The sequence below is a fragment of the Ictalurus furcatus genome, chromosome 9, assembly GCF_023375685.1.
Source record: "Ictalurus furcatus strain D&B chromosome 9, Billie_1.0, whole genome shotgun sequence".
Classification (NCBI taxonomy): domain Eukaryota; kingdom Metazoa; phylum Chordata; class Actinopteri; order Siluriformes; family Ictaluridae; genus Ictalurus; species Ictalurus furcatus.
Genome location: NC_071263.1, coordinates 4665879 through 4685417, shown reverse-complemented (window position 1 = coordinate 4685417; position 19539 = coordinate 4665879). Strand labels below are relative to the sequence as shown.

General features: G+C 38.1%; 1 protein-coding gene across 1 annotated transcript; it reads left to right on the top strand.

Moving 5' to 3' along the window:
- Nucleotides 1–1662: 1662 nt before the first annotated feature.
- On the top strand, nt 1663–17938 carry rin3 (Ras and Rab interactor 3). The gene is made up of 10 exons (XM_053633665.1): nt 1663–2054; nt 2693–3342; nt 5114–5228; nt 6230–6302; nt 6386–6477; nt 6609–8027; nt 8676–8984; nt 10905–11036; nt 13091–13254; nt 13464–17938. Exons 2-10 carry the CDS (start codon nt 2779–2781, stop codon nt 13800–13802), a joined length of 3207 nt encoding a protein of 1068 aa, XP_053489640.1. The 5' UTR covers nt 1663–2054; nt 2693–2778; the 3' UTR covers nt 13803–17938.
- The last annotated feature ends 1601 nt before the right edge of the window (nt 17939–19539 follow it).

Genomic DNA, 19539 nt, shown 5'->3' with positions numbered 1-19539 from the left:
GAGGTGGAATTGCTGGGACATTTTTAAGCTATGGCATTTTTTCTGCTTTTGGCTACTGCATTTTTTTTTATTTTTTTTTTATTTTTTCCTTCTTAAGTCTACTTTTTCAATCACATTTACATTTGGACATATTAAGCTGACAAATTGCACAGCGTTAAAAGGAAATGATGCCAATATTACACTGAGTATATTTAGACATTTTTACTCCTCTAATTCACACAGTTGTTCTCCATCTGGTTGTACTTTATAGATAGTTTAGAACTGAATGGATCTGTTACACTGGTTCTTCACAACTCTTGTTACTTTCTCAAATAAAATTACAGCAGATTTATTGAAAGAATTTCCCCTGGTTCATTAAATGGAAGGCAGTATTTATTTATTTATTTATCTTATTTCTTTTTAATTGTATGTATGAATTGTACATGACTCCACATGCCGCATGCCGAAGTGTCCTTGGGCAAGACACCGAACCCCGAGTTGCTCCTGATGGCAAGTTAGCGCCTTGCATGGCAGCTCTGCAACCATTGGTGTGAGTGTGTGTATTGTGAATAGGTGAATGAGACACAGTGTAAAACGCTTTGGATAAAAGCGCTATATAAGTTCAGCATTTACCATTTATAAAAAGTCCTTATGTCCAATGGAAGCTGCCACATCATCAGCTCTAGAAGGCGATTGGTTAGAAGGGCAGCTGTGATTAAGGGTCTGTGTTTCAGTTGACCTCACAGTAGCCTTGTAAGAGGAATTGGAAAGGATGACTGGTTCAGCTGGAAGAGAATACTGAGTCAAGCTTCCTCTCAAATTCCATGATAGTCATCAACAGCTTTTACACTAAATTAGACTACTTGATGACTTTTCCCACACTGAAAAAAGCTTACACAAAAGTTTTGTGTGTGAGAGAGAGAGAGAGTTTTTAACTGAAATGGATTTAACATTTCACATTATTTGGTGAAACTTAGAAATTAATGTTTTAAATTTATTGACACACCTTTAGTGAGCTTTCAGTGCTTTAAGACTTTTTCTGGTAGCTTGGTTTTCTTCATTCACCCCACACTCAGCTGAGTGTGAAGTCACGGTTAGCTAACAGGAAACATCTGTTGGGATGGCTTTTGTTAGAGTTTTGTTAGACACCTTTAAATTAACTACAACTACAGTAGTTACAACTACAGTCGTGACAACTACAACTACATTAATAACTAGGCAACAATATAAACTATTGACCTAATGAAACTTACTTAATGTGTGATTCCACAAGGTAGACTTCACAAGAATAGCAATATAAGTAAACATCTGCTGGTTTTCTACATATATGAAGCTTATGTAAAGGATTCTTGTAATAAAAAAAAAAAACCCATAGCCATGTTAATAACAAAACAATGTGTTTGACCCTTCTGGTCAAAAAGCCCTTCCATTTGAACATGCTCAGTCATGAGCAGAAAGGGATGGGCTGGGCTTCAGACCTCGCATTGAGACTTCCCACATGTGCTGCATTCTTTGTGAAACACTTTAGAGTCTCTGGCGCATCTGGAGCAGCTCAGTTTTAAATACACTGGGAAGAAGTTCAATGCTTCCGAATGGTTTTTGTCCTTTCACACGTATATACAAATAATTCAGGTCTGCTGAACTGTCTAGGGCATCTGAAGATCAAGTTTATTGGCAAGTAGTAAAGTTTAAAAGTTTGTATGTGCATCTTTGAGTCTGTATATGTGTGTGTTAGGGGTTGGCTGACCACTCTGGACAGCCCCTTCCTGAGAACACTGCTGTTCCGAGACAGGAAGTCAAGACCAAAATAAGGACGATAGAGTAAGAGAGAACTTTTTTTTTTCTGAAATTTATTTTCTGCTAGGTGAAGAGAATTATTGCTCTGTTAAATGAAAACAGGCGAATAGAACAGCAAAGGGCGAAGATGGGCGAGTTCAGACCGCATATGTGAGAAGTAAAAGGAAACACGAAGAAGCAAGACCTCCGACGGGAAGGGGGAAAAAAGGTTGTGGTGTAAAAGACACAACGATGAAGAAAACAGCTGTTAAAACCAAGGACTCCTAAGCATCTAGTGGGTGAGTTACTAAACACACAAAAAAATCATAGAAATATACACCTATCAGTGCTCTCTTTTTGTTTTCTGGAGTCTATTATAGAATTTTTGTCTATCCAAGGTTTAGTTTTGTGTGTGTGTGTGTGTTAACATTTCTCTGTATGCATATATATATATATATATATATATATATATATATATATATATAATCAAAAAGGGATCAGGAAAAGCACAGCGCCAGTGTTTCAACACTATTGACATCATACCCTTGGGAGGCATATTTATGTAGTAGGGAAGGAAAAGGCTTGGCAAGAGAAGGAAAGGGAAAAAAAACATTTAGAGAGTAGACTTGGAGTAACATCAACAACTTCATGCTACGCAAAACCACTGAACATAGTCAGACCCTACCAGATTTTCTTCTGTGTTAACATCTCTCTTATGTAATGACACAATGTCACGACTTACATGCACTTCATTTTCACCAAAATATGCAAATACTACTTACTTCTTTTATACAGAAGTGGTATTGCTTCGATAGAGTGCTTTCATTTCTGCTTCTCTGCTCCGTATCATGAATTCCACAACAATTTAGTTGCAGTATAAACTCGTAGCAGACGTGTGGTTTCCATTTGATGATCTTTTGTTTCTCTTTTCTCTCAGATTGTTCCTCAGATCCCTCTAAATCAGTAAACCAGAGCTCCCTTGTTTCATTTTCAGCCTTTTCTCCTTATTCTTAAATATGTACAATGTTGTCCTCGGCTACTGCTACATCACCCACTGTCATCCCCAAACCTACAGCCCCATCTTCTTTGCTTTCCGACTGTTCTTCCTCACCAAAATCTACACCACCACTCCAATTGGTTGACATTTCAGTTACCCCAACTCCACTAAATCCCCAAAAGTCCACCTCCCCTCCGCTGCCTCTCTCGCCTCCTTTCTCAATTCGAAAACCCCAAAGTTCTCTGCCACCTTCTAACTCCAAACCTTCTGTCCCTTCTCAACATAAAGCAAAGGCTCCTAAACCCACATGCCCACCTCTCCCAGCACAGCAGCCATCAGCAATCCCCAAAGCTTCCTCTACAGCCATGCCCAAAGCCCCTCCACGGCCAACCTCTAAACCTCATCAGAGACCCCCACCACCACTTACTTCAAAAACGCCCGTTGTACCATCCCCACCTGTCCAAACTCAGAAATCAGCCCATCCCAGCATTAGCATCTTAGAGAAGCTGATCAAGACATGTCCAGTGTGGCTACAGCTGGGAATGACCAAGGAAAGAGCTACTCATATACTCAGCAAAGAGATGCCTGGGGTAAGCATGAAATTTATATATATATATATATATATATATATATATATATATATATATATATATATATAATGTGTGTGTGTATATACAGTTATGCCAAAAAAGTTTGCCTACCTGTTGAAGAATCTGCTAAATCTTAATATTGTTAACAAAATAAGAGGGATCATTAAAATCCCATGTTGTTTTTTATTTAGTCCTGTCATGAATAAGCTATTTCACATAACAGATATTAACATATAGTCCACAAGACAAGATAATAGCTGAATTTATAAAAAATTACCCCGTTCAAAAGTTTACACACGCTTGATTCTTAATACCGTGTGTTGTTACCTGGATGATCCACAACTGTTTTTATGTTTTGTGAGAGTTGTTCATGAGTCGCTTGATTTTCCTGAGCAGTTAAACTGCCCACTGTTCTTCAGAAAAATCCTCCAGGTGCTGCACTTTGCTTTTCCAGCATCTTCTACATATTTGACCCCTTTTCAACAGTGACTATATGATGTTGAGATCCATCTTTTCACACTGAGGACGACTGAGGGACTCGTGTGTGTGTGTGTGTGTGTGTGTGTGTGTGTGTGTGTGTGTGTATATATAAATATATATATATATATATATATATATATATATATATATATATATATATATATCAGAATTTCAGCATTCATTTACTCATATTTACATATAGATGTGTTAGACAACTTAAAACATGGGACCTTTGGTGGCAGACCACCCAATTTTTAAGTGAACAAAAGTATAGGAACAGATAGTTTTGAAGTAAATGAATATTTACGTAATATTTGGTTGCATATCCCTTGCTTGCAATAACTGTATCAAGCCAGTGACCCACTGACATCACCAAACTGTTGCATTTTTCTTTTGTGTTGCTTTTCCAGGCTTGTACTGCAGCTTCTTTCAATTGTTTTTTTGGCTCCAGAACTATTGTGGCTCATCTCTGTATTTCTCTGCGAATTCCAATCTGGTTTTCTGATTCTTACTGCTCATGAGTGGTTTGCATCTTGTGGTATGACCTCTATATTTCTGCACTTCTGCATTTCTGAAGTCTTCTTTGAATTGTAGATTGTAATACCTTCATCCCTGCCCTGTGATGGTTGTTGTTGATGTTTTGGGGTTTTTCTTTACAGCTCTCACAATATTTCTGTCAGCAACTGCTGCTGTTTTTCTTGTCCGACCTGTTCCATGGCTGGTTGTTAGTATACCGTTGGTTTCTTTCTTTTTCAGAACATTCCGAACTATTGTATTGGCTATACCCAATGCTTATGCAATTGCTCTGATAGATTTTCCCTCTTTTCTCAGTTTCAAATTGGCTTGCTTTCTGGTCTTCATGTTAGTTTATCCTTTTTAACAACAAATGCAGTCTTCACAGGTGAAATCTAGGGCTCAAACCAAGAGTAGACATTCAGAGCTATTAATTTTTGAACTAATCAATTTATCAGGGCACACCTGGGCAACAAGAAACATCTATCAGTCACCTGTTCCAATATTTTTGATCTCTTGAAAAAAATGGTTGGGTTCAAACAAAAGGTGCCATGTTCTAAGTTGTTTAACACATCTAGATGTAAATATGAGGAAAGGAAAACTGAAATTCTGATCTATCGTATCATATCTTTTGATCTCAAACCAAAATGTATAGTGAAAACAATAGAATTGTCCTTGCTGTTCCAATACTTTCAGAGGGGACTTTATGTCTCCTAATCTTACATCCACAATAAATATATCTGCTGGCCTAAATCATGGCTTCACCATGTTTACACAGATCTTTTTAGTGAGGAGGGACCGTGGCCAGTCACTGATGGTGGTGTCAATTCGTCTTCCAGACCAGCAGGGAGTTCCCCAGATCCTGGACTTGCATGTGAAAGAGGAAAGGGGAAGTGAGTTGACGTGTACTTTTTTCTTTGAGTTCTCTGAAAGCATTTAATGAATTGATATGTCCTTAAGTGTTTATAGATCTGAAGGTCATAGGATTGAGGAATCACGAAAACATCCATTAAGAGTGTTGGGAAGTGCCCGTAATGGTTGATAACATGACAGCAGTTATAACATTAACCTGACTGGCTGCAATTTTTAACCACACCCACACTCATATCCGTGAATCATTTCAATTTACATGTTGCTCAGTTTTACGAGCGGAATAAAATGCAGTAACAGCGCATACTGCTGACATGTAAAGTGTAGACTAGCATCAGGCAGACAACCTTTCGAACCTCCCAGGTCTACTGTGCATACACTGGATCCAGCTGTAAACTGCCATTTTATAATTTGGCCAACTTTTAGCGCTGCCATGTTGTTCACCCTATATGGTCATTGGCAAAGATCTACAATTTGATAATTGGAAATAGATGGCACAAAATAAAGTCTGATTTTAACTCGCACACATTTGTTCACAGTAGCCAACAGAGTAGTTTGTGGAGGAGGGGAGATGACCACAGGTTTCCTGTCCTCTGCTCTCAGCTTATGTTAACAGTGTCCACTTCCTGAACTCTACCTCGTGTCTATGTGTTTGTGCTGCTGTGGTTGTTTGATGAAGGCAGATCTTTTAATTTATCTTCCTGTCTAGCCATGACAGAAGCTCTGCCCTATTTGCGTCTGCCAATTTCTATAGCTTTATCTAAATATGGTAAATGATTAAAGCTTGTGTGGACGTCAGTATTACATTGATGTATAAACCTGGTTTATCACTGTATTCATTCGGCAAATGATCTTCGATTTCAGACTAGGTCTTTTTGTATTTTTTGTATGCGTAGATAATACAGTTCTATTGGTAATGTACTGTTGGCCAGTTGTTGTTTAAAATTGTTGAAACAGTGTAGCTGTGGTATGCTCAAGATAAATTCATAACCATAAACAGCTTTGTTTCTCTCTTCTCTTACAGTGCTGTATCTTGAAGGCTCTGTCCTGGTCTTTGACAACATATTTAAACTAGTTGCATTCTACTGTGTTAGTCGGTAAGCTATGCTTACTTATGTCTGAATTGTGGCTCTGAAACTGAGCATGTTTTCAGTACAGTATTTTTTTTATCGTTATCCAGGGACATGCTTCCCTTTACCCTGAAATTACCTCAGGCCATCATCCAGGCAATTAAATATGAAGACATGGAGGTGATCTCCACACTAGGAGTAGGTAATACAAAGTATATGAGCCAGACTCTCCTGATTTTCAATCACTAATTTCATTTTATCACACTTTAATTATTATTGTGTCCATGTCCGAGTTACTCTGCTATTCTAACATGTACTGAACTTTGCTGATAGAATTCTGGGGCTCAGAGCTGAATAGTCACATTCGGGAAGATTTGAGTAAATCTGCAGACCGCAGTGTCTCCGGAGAGATTAAGCTTTCCTCTGTAAATGACCATCTTTGGTACATTAACCCCATCTTCATTGAGGAATACTATAACAGTCTGCCTCCTAACTCTCCTCCACCTATCCTGAGGTCCCAAAGCCTCAACATGCCTGTTCAGGCTCTGCCAAAATTCAAGAGGCCCCCACCACTTCCTCCACGCCCACTTACAATTTTTGAAGATGCATTGACACAAGTGTCAACCAAGGTGGCCAGAGAGAAGTTTACGTCAGAGGATTCTTCACTTCTCTTGCTCAGTTCTCCTCCGCCTGCGGTGCAAAAAGAGGAAGGAAGTCAATGTGGGTATAAAAAGGCTGAGGGAACTCTATTACCCAGCACTGAGGCAGAAACGTGGTACAAACAAGATGCGGCACAACCACCTCTAAGTGAAGCAACAAAACAGGGTAGCGGTGCCTTTTCACACAAGATTCCCCCAGTCCCAGTTCGACGCCGGATATCAGAAGGCCAACTTTCAGGAGAAGAAGTCCAGCCGGAACCTTTAAAGGAAATTGTCTGTACATCTGTAGCAGCAGAGACCAATGAGGATCCTAGTGCTGCTTTGTCTCTCATTTGCCTTGATGACAGTAGCATTGACCAATGGGTGAGTGGACAGTCGGGACAGTCTAAAACACCACAAGAGGAAGATCTGGGCGATCAGTCAAAAATTTCAAATGGAGATTCCACTGTGAATATGCTTCCAGTAATCGACATGAAGAAGCCTGGTGCTCCAGTGCCACCTCCTAGGAGAAAACGTCCGTCTCATACTGCGATCATAATTACCCAAGATGCCAGTAATACCACTGAAGGTGTCACCCAAGAGCTCAGCCACATCACTCCGCAGCCCACTCCAATACTCCAGAACTTTTGTGTCACTGCAGAGCACCACAAAGCTCCAGATGTGTCATTATTTGCCCCTGAAGGAGGTGCTCCCCAGCCGGATCATGACTCCTACTCCACAAGCAGCACAGAGGAAGAGGCAGAGCCTACCCCGATGGGTGCCTTGGTGAAGAGGTCACCCACTGTTATGCTAGATCGTGCTAAGCAGCGGCTCTCCATGGTGAACTTCTCCACCGTCTTCACAAACTTCATGAGTACTGACCGCAAGCTTCAGAAACGGATTGTGGAGCTTGCTAGAGATGGGAACACATACTTTGGTAACCTGGTACAGGACTACCGGGCCTTTACGCTGGACACTATGAAGAGGCATTCATCCAGTACAGAGATGCTCCAAGAGATCAGACAAATGATGACACAGCTCAAAAGCTATCTGATCCAAAGCACAGAGCTGCAGAATCTGCAGGAGCTAGCTACTTATTCTGAGGAGAAACTGGGTAATTTACCTATATACTGTACTTCCATGACAGGATGCATTTATCAAGTGATCTAAGATAATTGCCATCCAATCAGTATAATTATATGTACAGGTGCATCTCAAAAAATTTGAATATTGTGCAAAAGGTCATTTTTTTCTGTAATTTAATTCAAAAAGTAGAACTTTCATATATTCTAGATTCATTACACATAAAGTGAAATATTTCAAACCTTTTTTGGTTTTAATCTTGATGATTGGTTTTAATCTGGATGATTTAATCATCCAGATTAAAACAAAAAAGTTCCCCTTTTTGAATTAAATTACGGGAAAAAATGAACTTTTCTACGCATTCAAATTTTCAAAAATATTCACATTTTTTGAGACGCACCTATATTTGAAGATGAAAGGGTTTTTAATGAACCTCTAAGTATGATACATTTCTTCTTAATATTGAAAGCAATGTTCTTAATCTGCTTAGTTTTGTGTGCTTTCTTTTAATGTTATTTATTATAATCATCAATCTTAATTATTCAAGTATCAAAAACACAGTTATACACAAAATCAGCAAAAGAACAGTTTATACTATATATTATATGATGTTTGCGCTGGTAGTGGTTTACATTTGTTATGGCTGTTTAAGTAAATATATATCTCTCCTTCTTATCAGAGATAATCATTGAGGCATCACTTTATAAGAGTGTTCTGAAGCCCTTACGAGAGGCAATATATAATGGACTGAGGGACATCCACTCCCGTGCAGGCACTCTGAAGAAGCTCAAGGAAAATCAGCAGATACTGCTGGGCACCACCACCACTGATTTGGGTGTGACCACCTGTGTTCCTGACTCACCTGTCATGGAAAAGATCCAGGGGAAGTTGGGAAACTTGCATCAGGAATACTCACCTCAGAAGAAAATCGACCTGCTCCTCAAGACATGCAAGATCATATATGAGTCCATGTCTGTGGGCTGCCCAGGTCAGACAACAAATTAAAGAAATTGTGTTCTTTACTGTGAATAAATTGGCATGACTAAAGCACAATTCAAATTGAACTAGTTTCACATGGGAAGGTGCAACCCCATTCACGTTACACATCAGAATGGAGGGAAAATGTGATATCAGTCAATTGGTTTGAGTATTTCAGAAACTGCTTATTTTCTTATTTGGGATTTTCACTCACAGAAATGTAGCCTTAGATTCCTGTTCTTGGCTGACAGGAGTGGAACCAAATGTAATCTTCTGCTGTTGTAGCTTTGACATTCTGTGATGCTTTTCTGCTCACCGTGGTTGCAAAGAGTGATTATGTGAGTTACTGTAGCCTTCCTGTCAGCTTGAACAAGTCTGGCCATCCTCTTCTGACCTCTCCCACAGAACTGCTGCTCACTGTATGTTTTCTTGTTTGTTTTTTTGCACTATTGTGTAAACTGTAGAGACTGTTCTGTGTTAAAATGCCAGGAGATCAGCAGTTTCTGAAATGCTCAAACCAGCCCATCTGGTACTGAAATCAAATTTCCCCCATTCTGATGTTTGATGTGAACATTACCTGAAGCTTTTCATCAGTCATCAGTGTATGCATGATGTTATGCATTGTGCTGCTGACACACGATTGGCTGATTTGGATAATCACACTAATGTGAATGTGTGTGAATGTGTTCCTGATAAAGTGATTGGTGAGTCTTTGTTTAAAAATCTAATCCCATCCAAATAATACTCAATTGATTCATTTTGATCTCAGACAGTCTGAGTGTTTGATACTATTCATCCAACTATTATGAAAGACTAGCAAGTATAATGGTAGGTAGACCTACATGAGTAATGGTATTCCCCTTAGCATGCTGAAATAGATTTTCTGTTTTCTTCGTGTCTAGGAACGAGCAGTATGTCACACAGCAGGCAGCCTATGTTCTTAATTTCCTCCATGCTTTAAACAGAAACCATTTTTGGTTTGGAAGGAGAATAAGTCCCATGCTGTTTACACACGCAATCTTAGAAGAGAGTTTCTTTTTTTTTTTCTTGTTCTGGAGAGAACAGAAGGATTTTCTGAGCTGCTGACTCTCTGCTCCACCCTTTCCTTCTTAGGCCAAGATTAGTTCCAATACCACAGATGTTCTCATTACCCGTATCTAATTCAGGAAGTATAGCAATTGCAAAACACAGGCTATAGTTTATTTGAGGGGCGTGAGAAATAGATTAGATTCTGTTTATTATTTGCTGTGGCTTGTCCCAAGGCAGTTTGACTATGATCATATGTTCGTATCTACAGTTTATATTTTGAGATGTCTTATCTATAAAGGATATGTAAAATTACAGTACTGTGTAAATGTTTGAGGCACAATATTTTTTTAGTACAAACTTTGTTATAGATTTTTTATTTTATGATTTCTACATTATCGAGTCAGTACAAAAGACATTTTAGATTCCCAAGCATTAGTTTTCTAGCACAAAAGTAAAATGTTACAGAGAAATGTTTGTGTCATCAAAGAAAGAAGCGTATTATGTAAGAGACACTTTTCAGATAAAAAAAAAACACAATGAAGGCTGCTGGGTTTTGCTGGAAAAATAAGAAGCGAGTGCGGCAGTCAAAGTCTCCAGAAGAACGGTGGCTGGTTCTGCAAGATGCTCAATAACGCTTACAGCTCATTTCCTTATGAAACTTCACAAATTGTACCGGAGAATACGCTTTTTATTTTTATTTTTTTGTCACACCAAATATTGACTTTGTTTCATTTACTACTCTTTACTGCTCTTTATGGGTTTTTTTTTTTTAAAATGTAGAAACGTTTGATTTTATTATTTTGAAGGCATCTTTGCTCTATAGCATTTCTTTGCATCTGCCTAAAACTTTTGCACAGTACTGTTTATGTTGGGCTTTACATATGAAAGCATTTCTACATAGGAAAGCCTCATGGTGCAGATGACTTCCTGCCTGTACTGATGTACGTACTGGCTCGTTGCAACATGTCTGCACTGCTGCTTGATGTGGAGTATATGATGGAACTGATGGACCCTGCACTACAGCTTGGAGAAGGTGAGTACATAAATACACACAGAAGCTATAGTGCCTTAATTACAGGAAATCCCACAGAACATATAAAAAATAATATTAAACATACAGCCATCTCCAGAATTACTATTATTATTATTATTATTATTATTATTATTATTATTATTATACTTCATGAAAGTGAGCAAAAGCAATAACAGATGTAATCAGTGATACCATTTTAAACATAAAAATATTTTCCTAAAGCTGATGGATGTAAGATTTTGGTAGAAAAGTGGCTACTTTCATTTCATAACATGGGTTGTGCTGCACCATGTGGATTAATCTCAGTCCTGCCAGCACCATGTAATACACATTCAAGGAGAATTCAAGGTTGTTTTCCAGTATGCCTAAATAGTAAGGACCACACTGCTGTATGACATGCTATATAGTATTGTAGTACACGGTTTGGAGTAACGGTTCTAGTTAAACTTTTTGCTTACTTTGAATAAATAAATAATCTGCTACCAACCACTGGTGGCTGCCCAGTTAGCTAGCCAATGCTGTTCTTGACTCAACTAGGAAGTGAGAAGTCTGCAGTGGGCATTGCCTCATTTTCTGTATGTTTATCTACAAAGTGAGAGAAGGGAAACATGTTTATCTTTTATTAGCAACAATCTATCTAGCTAACTGTGATAAGTGATGCATATTTACCTCCTCAAAACTGTCAAGTCAGTTTTATACTGTACGTTTAATAAGCTAATATGTCTGTATGTTGATTGATCTAAAGCAAATGCTAACTTATACAGCATGACTTATTTAAAAGTAAAAAAGTGCTACTTTGTTTACTGTTGATCCTGTGAACAGCCCTGTTGATTTAATGTTTCCTTGCTGTACTTGGGGTTGCAGTAATGGTCCTGAATTTCTGAGTAGGAATTCTGAGTAGAGAGGGCATATTATCTTTGGGGTTGTCAACCCCCCCCCCCCCGCCCCCCCCCAAATCGGGGGCCAGAAATACTGAGTCACGAATTTCAGGTGAACACAGCATTCATTCTGCTTAAAGGGAAAATGGTTGCTCCATTGTAATCTGACAGCATGCCATTGGGTGAATATAAGGGCTTTCCCTGAGGCTCTGTGCATATCTTATTCTAATGGTAGTAAGTAGTCCTGCTAACTCTAGCTAGCTAGTTAAAACTGTCATGTATAGTCTTTTAAAGAAATATCAGTGGATAACCTATGCATAACAGTAATATAACTGAGTTTGAAGTATTTGTATTGTTTTCTCTTTAGCTAAAACAACTTTGCAACTGGGTAAAAAGGTATAAATCAGTTCTCACAGTTGTTCTTTAGCTTCCCACCAAATTACAGAAAGTAGAAATGTTCAACAGAAAAGAAAAAAAATGAAAAACACCATCACTCCTAAATCTATTTTACTTCTTAACTATATTGATTCTCTCACACTGTCATTCTTTTACTCTTTCTCTCCCTGATTCATCTGTCCGCTACTGTGGAGTCAGACTTTTGAGATGGCGTATGATGTATGCATACAAATTTCTTACCCAACACCCTTGACATAACACTGTTAATATTATTTCATGATTGTCAGGGTGAATCACGGCAGATCAAGAACATCGTATTATACATATTTCATTGTCCTCTGACTCAATAACCATTTTTTTAAATTTATTTATAACAATCTGTTATAATAACAATGTAGCATTAACTAACTTTAATACATGACATCAGATGTAATTTTAATGATGCTTGTTGAAGTTCAGGCATAGCATTTTGTGGGTTGCTCTGAGATAGGGTTTCTTTTGTGAAACCCCTTCAAATAGTTTGTTGTAACGATGGTTCGATCTCAAAAATCAGCAAAATTTTGCAAGTCTGAAACTGATCTTTGGGCTCTCTGCATTTCTCACCATCCTCATCACTGGTGAAGTAACTACACTGAGCACATTTTATTTGAGCCCGATACCTACACCGAGGGCGTGTTCAAATAAACTTTGCTCAGTAGGAATTTCTACCTTGTCACAGTGTAACGGTTATTGCTACTGCACTGTAGTATTGATTCAGTGATGTATTATTTGTATTCCTAGGCTCATACTATCTCACCACCACATATGGAGCTCTGGAGCATATCAAAAACTATGATAAGCAGGCAGCTTCCAGGCAGCTCAGTTTGGAAATCCAGGACTCTATTCATCGATGGGAGCGTCGCCGCACTCTTAATAAGGCACGTGCCTCACACTCATCCATACAGGTATGGTGCACAGACACTTTCTGCCAAGACACTATAAATATTTAGGTTTATTTAAGCTTATATATTCTATAACTATGAATAAATGCATTATTTGCCAACTCATAAATTGTGATTAATCCAAATATAAATTTTCCTGTGTAGGTTTTCTAAGAATGCTGGGAAAATTCCATAAATCAATGTCAGTCATAGTCAATTTTTTATTTTTGCAGGATTTCATCACTGTCTCTTTCTTGGAGGCATGTTCTAACACAAAGACTTTGGGTGTAGATCCCAACACCACTGCTCGGGACCTGAGTGCTCAGTGTGCAGAGAAGTTTGAAGTGCTGGATCCTGACTCCTACTGTCTGAGTGTGCTAGTGGATGGCCACTACCAACCCCTGACTCCCGATGAGTTACCACTCGCTATCAAATCCAGCCTGCACCACAGTGAGCCACGCAAGGAATATTACTTTGTGTACCAACATGGACGCTGGCCAGTAGAGGAAACTGACAAGCAAATACCGCATACCCCTGAATCAACACCTGCCCAGGAGGAGAGTTTGATCTGAAGGAATTACAAAAAGCCAATAAGCCTCATAGATTAGTGCGTCACACAATCTGTGAGCTCCTATTACAGAAAATAAAACAACCTGCAATAAACATCACCAGATTAACAGAATGCCATTAATGAACTGGTCCTTTACTGTACTTCCATCCTGGTACCAAGTCTACTCCAAAATTGCACTTTGACCTACGGCAAGAATGTAAGGAGTTGAATGGTAAATGGTCTGCACTTATATAGTGCTTTTATCCAAAGCGCTTTACACTGTGTCTCATTCACCCATTCACACACCAGTGGTAGCAGAGCTACCATGCAAGGCGCTAACTTGCCATCAGGAGCAACTTGGGGTTCAGTGTCTTGCCCAAGGACAGTTTGGTATGTGGAGTCACGTGGGCCGGGACTCGGACCCCCAACCCTACGATTAGTGGACAACCCGCTCTACCACCTGAGCCACAGTTGCCCACATGGATGCGTAATTTTTTTGCTTTAAAATAACCCATAATGTCGATGAGTACAACAGACAGCCTGTTGCCTGTACTCTACAGCAAAACCCCTGAAGCAATCATCACCTGATTTTGACTTCATAAGGAGTCTTTAAGAGTGACTTCTGTTTGATTAAACTGTCATTAGCTTCTCCTACACACAGCTGAGCTGTCTTCCTAGAACACACACACACACACACACACACACACACACACACACACACACACACACACACACACACACACACACACAAAAAACAGTTTGGCATTGGTTTGATTAATTGATCCAATAAACTGATTCACCGTGACATCTTTTATTATAACATATACTGACATTACCTCACCAGATTGAGGTAAGGGTTAAGGTTTTAAGACATTACAAAAGTATCTTTTTCAGAAATCGATGTATATTGTTACAAATATTTCTTTTTCATTGAAGTACCATTTAAACTCGAGCTCATGTTTAGATTATAGCTGACAAACGAGAGGTCATGTCTTTTTCGTCTTTATTTTGCGTATTCTGTTATTTGCATGATAACTTTACCTGGGACATACATTTTGCTATTGCTACTTTGTATTGGTTACTCTTCCTATAATGTTTCCTCCTGAATTCAGATGTTCTGGATGATATTTCTAGTTACACAAACAGTAAGCACATGAATAATGTTTGTATGTCTGACTCAAATTACTTAAACATTTGTATATATGACTCAGGGGTGATTACATGATGCATTACAATTAAATATATAACAATTTAAATCCAGCCAGAGCAAGCAGGGTTAAAAAAAAAAAAAAAAATCTGTATACAATTAAAGTATCCTTTCTTGACCTGCAATTGACCTTTTGTGTTTAGTTGCTAAACTTAAATGAAAACTGGTAAAGACACAGTACTATTCATTTACAGTCTATTTGTAGTAACATGTTTTTGCACATGGTTATGCATGCAGTAAGTGGATTATTAATTTTTTTTTAAATTATTATTTATTTATTTTTCTTCCTGAATGTCTGTAGCTTGAATAAGCAGATTCACTGATGTTTCTTCTTGGTACATAATATTCTATATCTAACTGAAAATACAATTCCATACAATATTCTTCTAAAAATTTTTTTCCTTTTTCAAAAACCTCTGTAGAGTGATCTAATATCACAGGAGCAACATTAAGAAATGAACATTAAGTGGTTTAACTTAAGGATTAAACCACTATGTTGCAGTTCTACTCACTGGTCCCTAGCATACACTCTAAAAAAAACACAGAATTGTATTGCTAGAGCTGTTAAAGTGGTGCTTATATATAGACTTTGAAGTAAATGACTCAAATAAGTCATATATTTAAGACAAAAGCATCAGATTTTGGTCAAAGGAGACATTTAAAACATCCAAAAAACTGAATAATCAACTTGCGATCCAGTGGTTATTACAAACAAGTAAGCCAAAGCTAATGAAGATAGTGGTGCATTTAATGCCATGTAAACTGGACTGTTATTGCACATTTTTGCTTTTTCTAGCGTACAGTAACGGTTTTATGGATAAATATATTGATACGAACCTTCACTCAATCACGTGTTAATTTTTAACATGCCTGCATGTCTCGTTAAGGACAGCACATTTTGGCTTGCTTGTAACGCAGTGTATTAAACATTTCCACACGAAGTAGTGTTAAAAAATAACACAAAAATAACGTTTATACTTTTTTCCCTACAATTATCCTAAAACGCAATTTGTTTGTATGCTAAAACTCAGGTGATGTTAATTATCGCTCTCTGAGTTATTGTTTTCCAATTAATACATTTTCAAGGGCTCCTTGATTAAATATCACACACTTGGCCAGGCATTTTCAGCAGCATTAACGCTAAATAGTGATGAACGCTAACTTACCTGCTATCATTGCCTCAAAAACCGATACCTCCAACTGAGGCGAATTCAGACAGTCCATGCTGAGTTAATTTGACCCAAGGAGTTGGGCTGATGCGTTGGGGTGGTGGAGGGGTGCATTGATTCAGGTGTCAGTGAAAAAATGCCCTAGCCATTAACCCAACGGTTGGGTTACACAAAACTACCCAAAAAACTACCCAAGACTGAGGAAAATAACCCAATTAAATGACCCAAAAGGCTCGACCCAGTGTTTGGGTAGAAAAAATAACCCAGCATTTTTTTTTTTAGAGTGTACCAAAAGTTAAGTTTCAAGGAAATCAGCTCCTGTTGCAAATTTGGTTTACATGCTTACCAAATTGCTTCAATTACACAGTATACACGCACACTTAAAGACATTTCAGGTGGTTAAAAGTTCACCTGCTGCCTTAAAAATGTGAGTAAACTCAACTTGAAGATATCCCATGTTTCAACTCAAAAGGTTACATTTTACAAGTCAAGACAATGGATTACTTAAGTGTCATTTTGGAAAACTTATAAACTTGAGTTCAGTATCTAAAACTTGTCATGACGATTGGTGTTCAAGAGAAGTAACAAGTTGAGTTCCTTATAATGAGTTCCTTATAAGACTAGAAGAAGTGAGGCATAGTTAGCAATGCGTTATAATTTTTAAGTTTTTAAGGAAGAACAGTAAATGGTCATTCAAAAAGAAAGCTTTGTATTGCTGGCATAGTGTGTGTTAAGAGAGAATATTTTTTTCTTATTATGAAAATGAGATATCTTAATAGGATTTCTGACCAAGCAGATTTACCAGAAGGCAAAGTAATGACTCCTAGACTGATATCTTTTTAAGCTCTTTGGAATTCTCTGCAACAAAGAAGGCATATAAGCTCATAGTGTATGTGCTTACTTCTAAAGTCAGTAAAACGGTAAACAAATGAAAGAAAGAGAAACCTGTACATTTCCTGTCACTGATAAAGGTGATGTTTTCAATACATGTATTAGACTAAAGCAGGGGTTGTCAGCAGGCGTAAAAATACTGAAAAATTACTGTTGCTGAGCTGATAAACGTGTGGAAAAAGCTTTCTGTGCAGATCCTCTGCTGCATTTTATCCAGTCTTATGCATTTAATTATTTCGCTTAAGGCAGCTCATCGGACCAGAGACTAGCTACAGACATTAGGTCAAAAAGGGAAGAGGGGGATTTTCATTTAATTTACCCTCACTTATCTGATTAGCAAAATGAGCTTTTCTCTGAGATGTGTTTTCCCCGTTTGTAAATTTAAAACATGTTTCATCTGTTCATAGTCCATGACAATAGTCAAAAGGGGTAACATGTAGTGTCACTACACGTTAAAATTAAGCATTAAAAGGTAACTGTTGTTCCTACTCAGTTATGTCAGTTGCTTATCCGGACCTATCTAAGCAGGGAATTTGATTTAACTGGACCTTAGCAGAATTTTAGTTGAATGCTGGTTTAAAGGGTGAAATTGGTCTATGCCTGTTAAGAAGTTCAAATTAGTATATCTAATTGGGGGAAAAAGACACCAAACTGATTGTTGGACTGAAATTATAACCTTCCTATAACAGTAAAGCCAAGCATTAATCTAACAGGGAAGTTGCAACCTTAAAACAAAATGAAAACGTTCTGAAAAAAAGTCAAAGAATAATACTAAAAATGTTCATGGTAATCATGACAATGTGAGGATTCATCGTCAGAAATTGAGAAATGACCGCACTGTGAGAAAAGCGGATGGATGGACAAAAATAGAAGTAACAGTCCTTGCGTGCATAGAAATGTGTATGACTAATGGCTGTATATGAGTATCACTATTATGGCATTAAACATCCTGATAGATCACAGCCAAGGTCTGCTCTCGAGCACAAATCCTTTTTGCATCCGGTGGCCATATGTGTCATAGCCTCATCTGTGTCACAGCCCCTTTTCTTCCCTTGTTCTGTCCATTGCTTCATCTTGAGACTGGAGCATGTCACTGCTGCCTCGCTCAATAATGAGTGTTAGGATCCGCTTGTCTGATGCTTATGCACTTCATCGCTGCCCATTATTTTAAATGAGGGCTGAATGAAGTTAACCCACACTAACGAGGACTCTCAGGACCCTACCTGAACGAGTGTGTTAGTCTTAAGGAACAATGTGCTGCTTTTAACAAAAGAACAATGACCGTGTCTTCGGTTAGACTTCTGCTCCTAACGCTGACATTTAATCAGCAACATTTTAACACGTGGCATTAGCAACAGCAGCATCAGATCCTACTAAAGAGAGAAGTTTTATCATCAAAAAAATGGATTTGTGCAGATTTAAGTTAAAACAATAAGCTGATACATTTTTGTTTCAATTTTTCTGAGCCTTTTATATTAAATTCACCCATTAATTGTCTGTACATTTGAGCCATTATTATCTTCATATTTCTGTCAGTGCCATAACGGGCCTATCAAATTTAATGAGACTAACATTACTCATGGCCTAGAATCCAAACATGTGCGTAGGCTGCCTGAAGACACCAAAGACAAACAAAAATTGGATTCTGGACGCTTGTTACACATTTCCTATTCCATCACATATAATCTTACATTATGACCACTCACTGGAAAGTTGTAGGGTTAAGTAATCAGAGGTCAACGGGCAAAGGTGTCCACATAGCACCAGCAAGAAGATCCATCTAGATGGATGTTTCAGCAAGATGGATGATCAGCCGATGTCCATCATTAAGCACAATGACGGTAAAACGGGTTCCATCTTTCCTCTGATATTCCTCTCTATTTTAAGTCTGTGGCTGAAAAGGACATTTAGGGGCGGGTGACACGTCTTTTCATCGTTTGTTCATCTCTATACACTTTCTGACATAGTACGGCTGTATATATAAGCCTGTACAGGTCATCTTTGGCACATTTATTCCAGCACTTGTGGCGAAAGCATGCTACAGCTTTTCCTGCACCCAAACCTCAGGTTAAACTAGCTCTCAAACCCCTAGCTTTGCTGATTCAATAAAAATAATATTTTCTGTAGTTATCACCTGAACAATTTTTCAAAAAGAAGAAGGCAACGCAAAGGCAGTTGGGGGGAAACGTGTGCCTACTCATGTATTACTTTTAAGAACCGTACACCTATTTGGACTCCATCAAACAAAGCATTGTTTTCCACTTCAAGACAATCATCTGAAGACGGCGCAGCAGAGAGTCTCTAACAACCTACAACAGAAGGTGAGAAAGATATCTCTGTATGCATCAGATATAAATGTTTTTAAATGTGGACTAAAAAAGGTCAGAAATTTTATGAAAGGCAAAAGTCATTTTATTCCCCAATGAAAGAAGAACTATTTGACTTATGACTGATGTAATTCTGTGATATGATTGGTTCTCAATCACATTGCA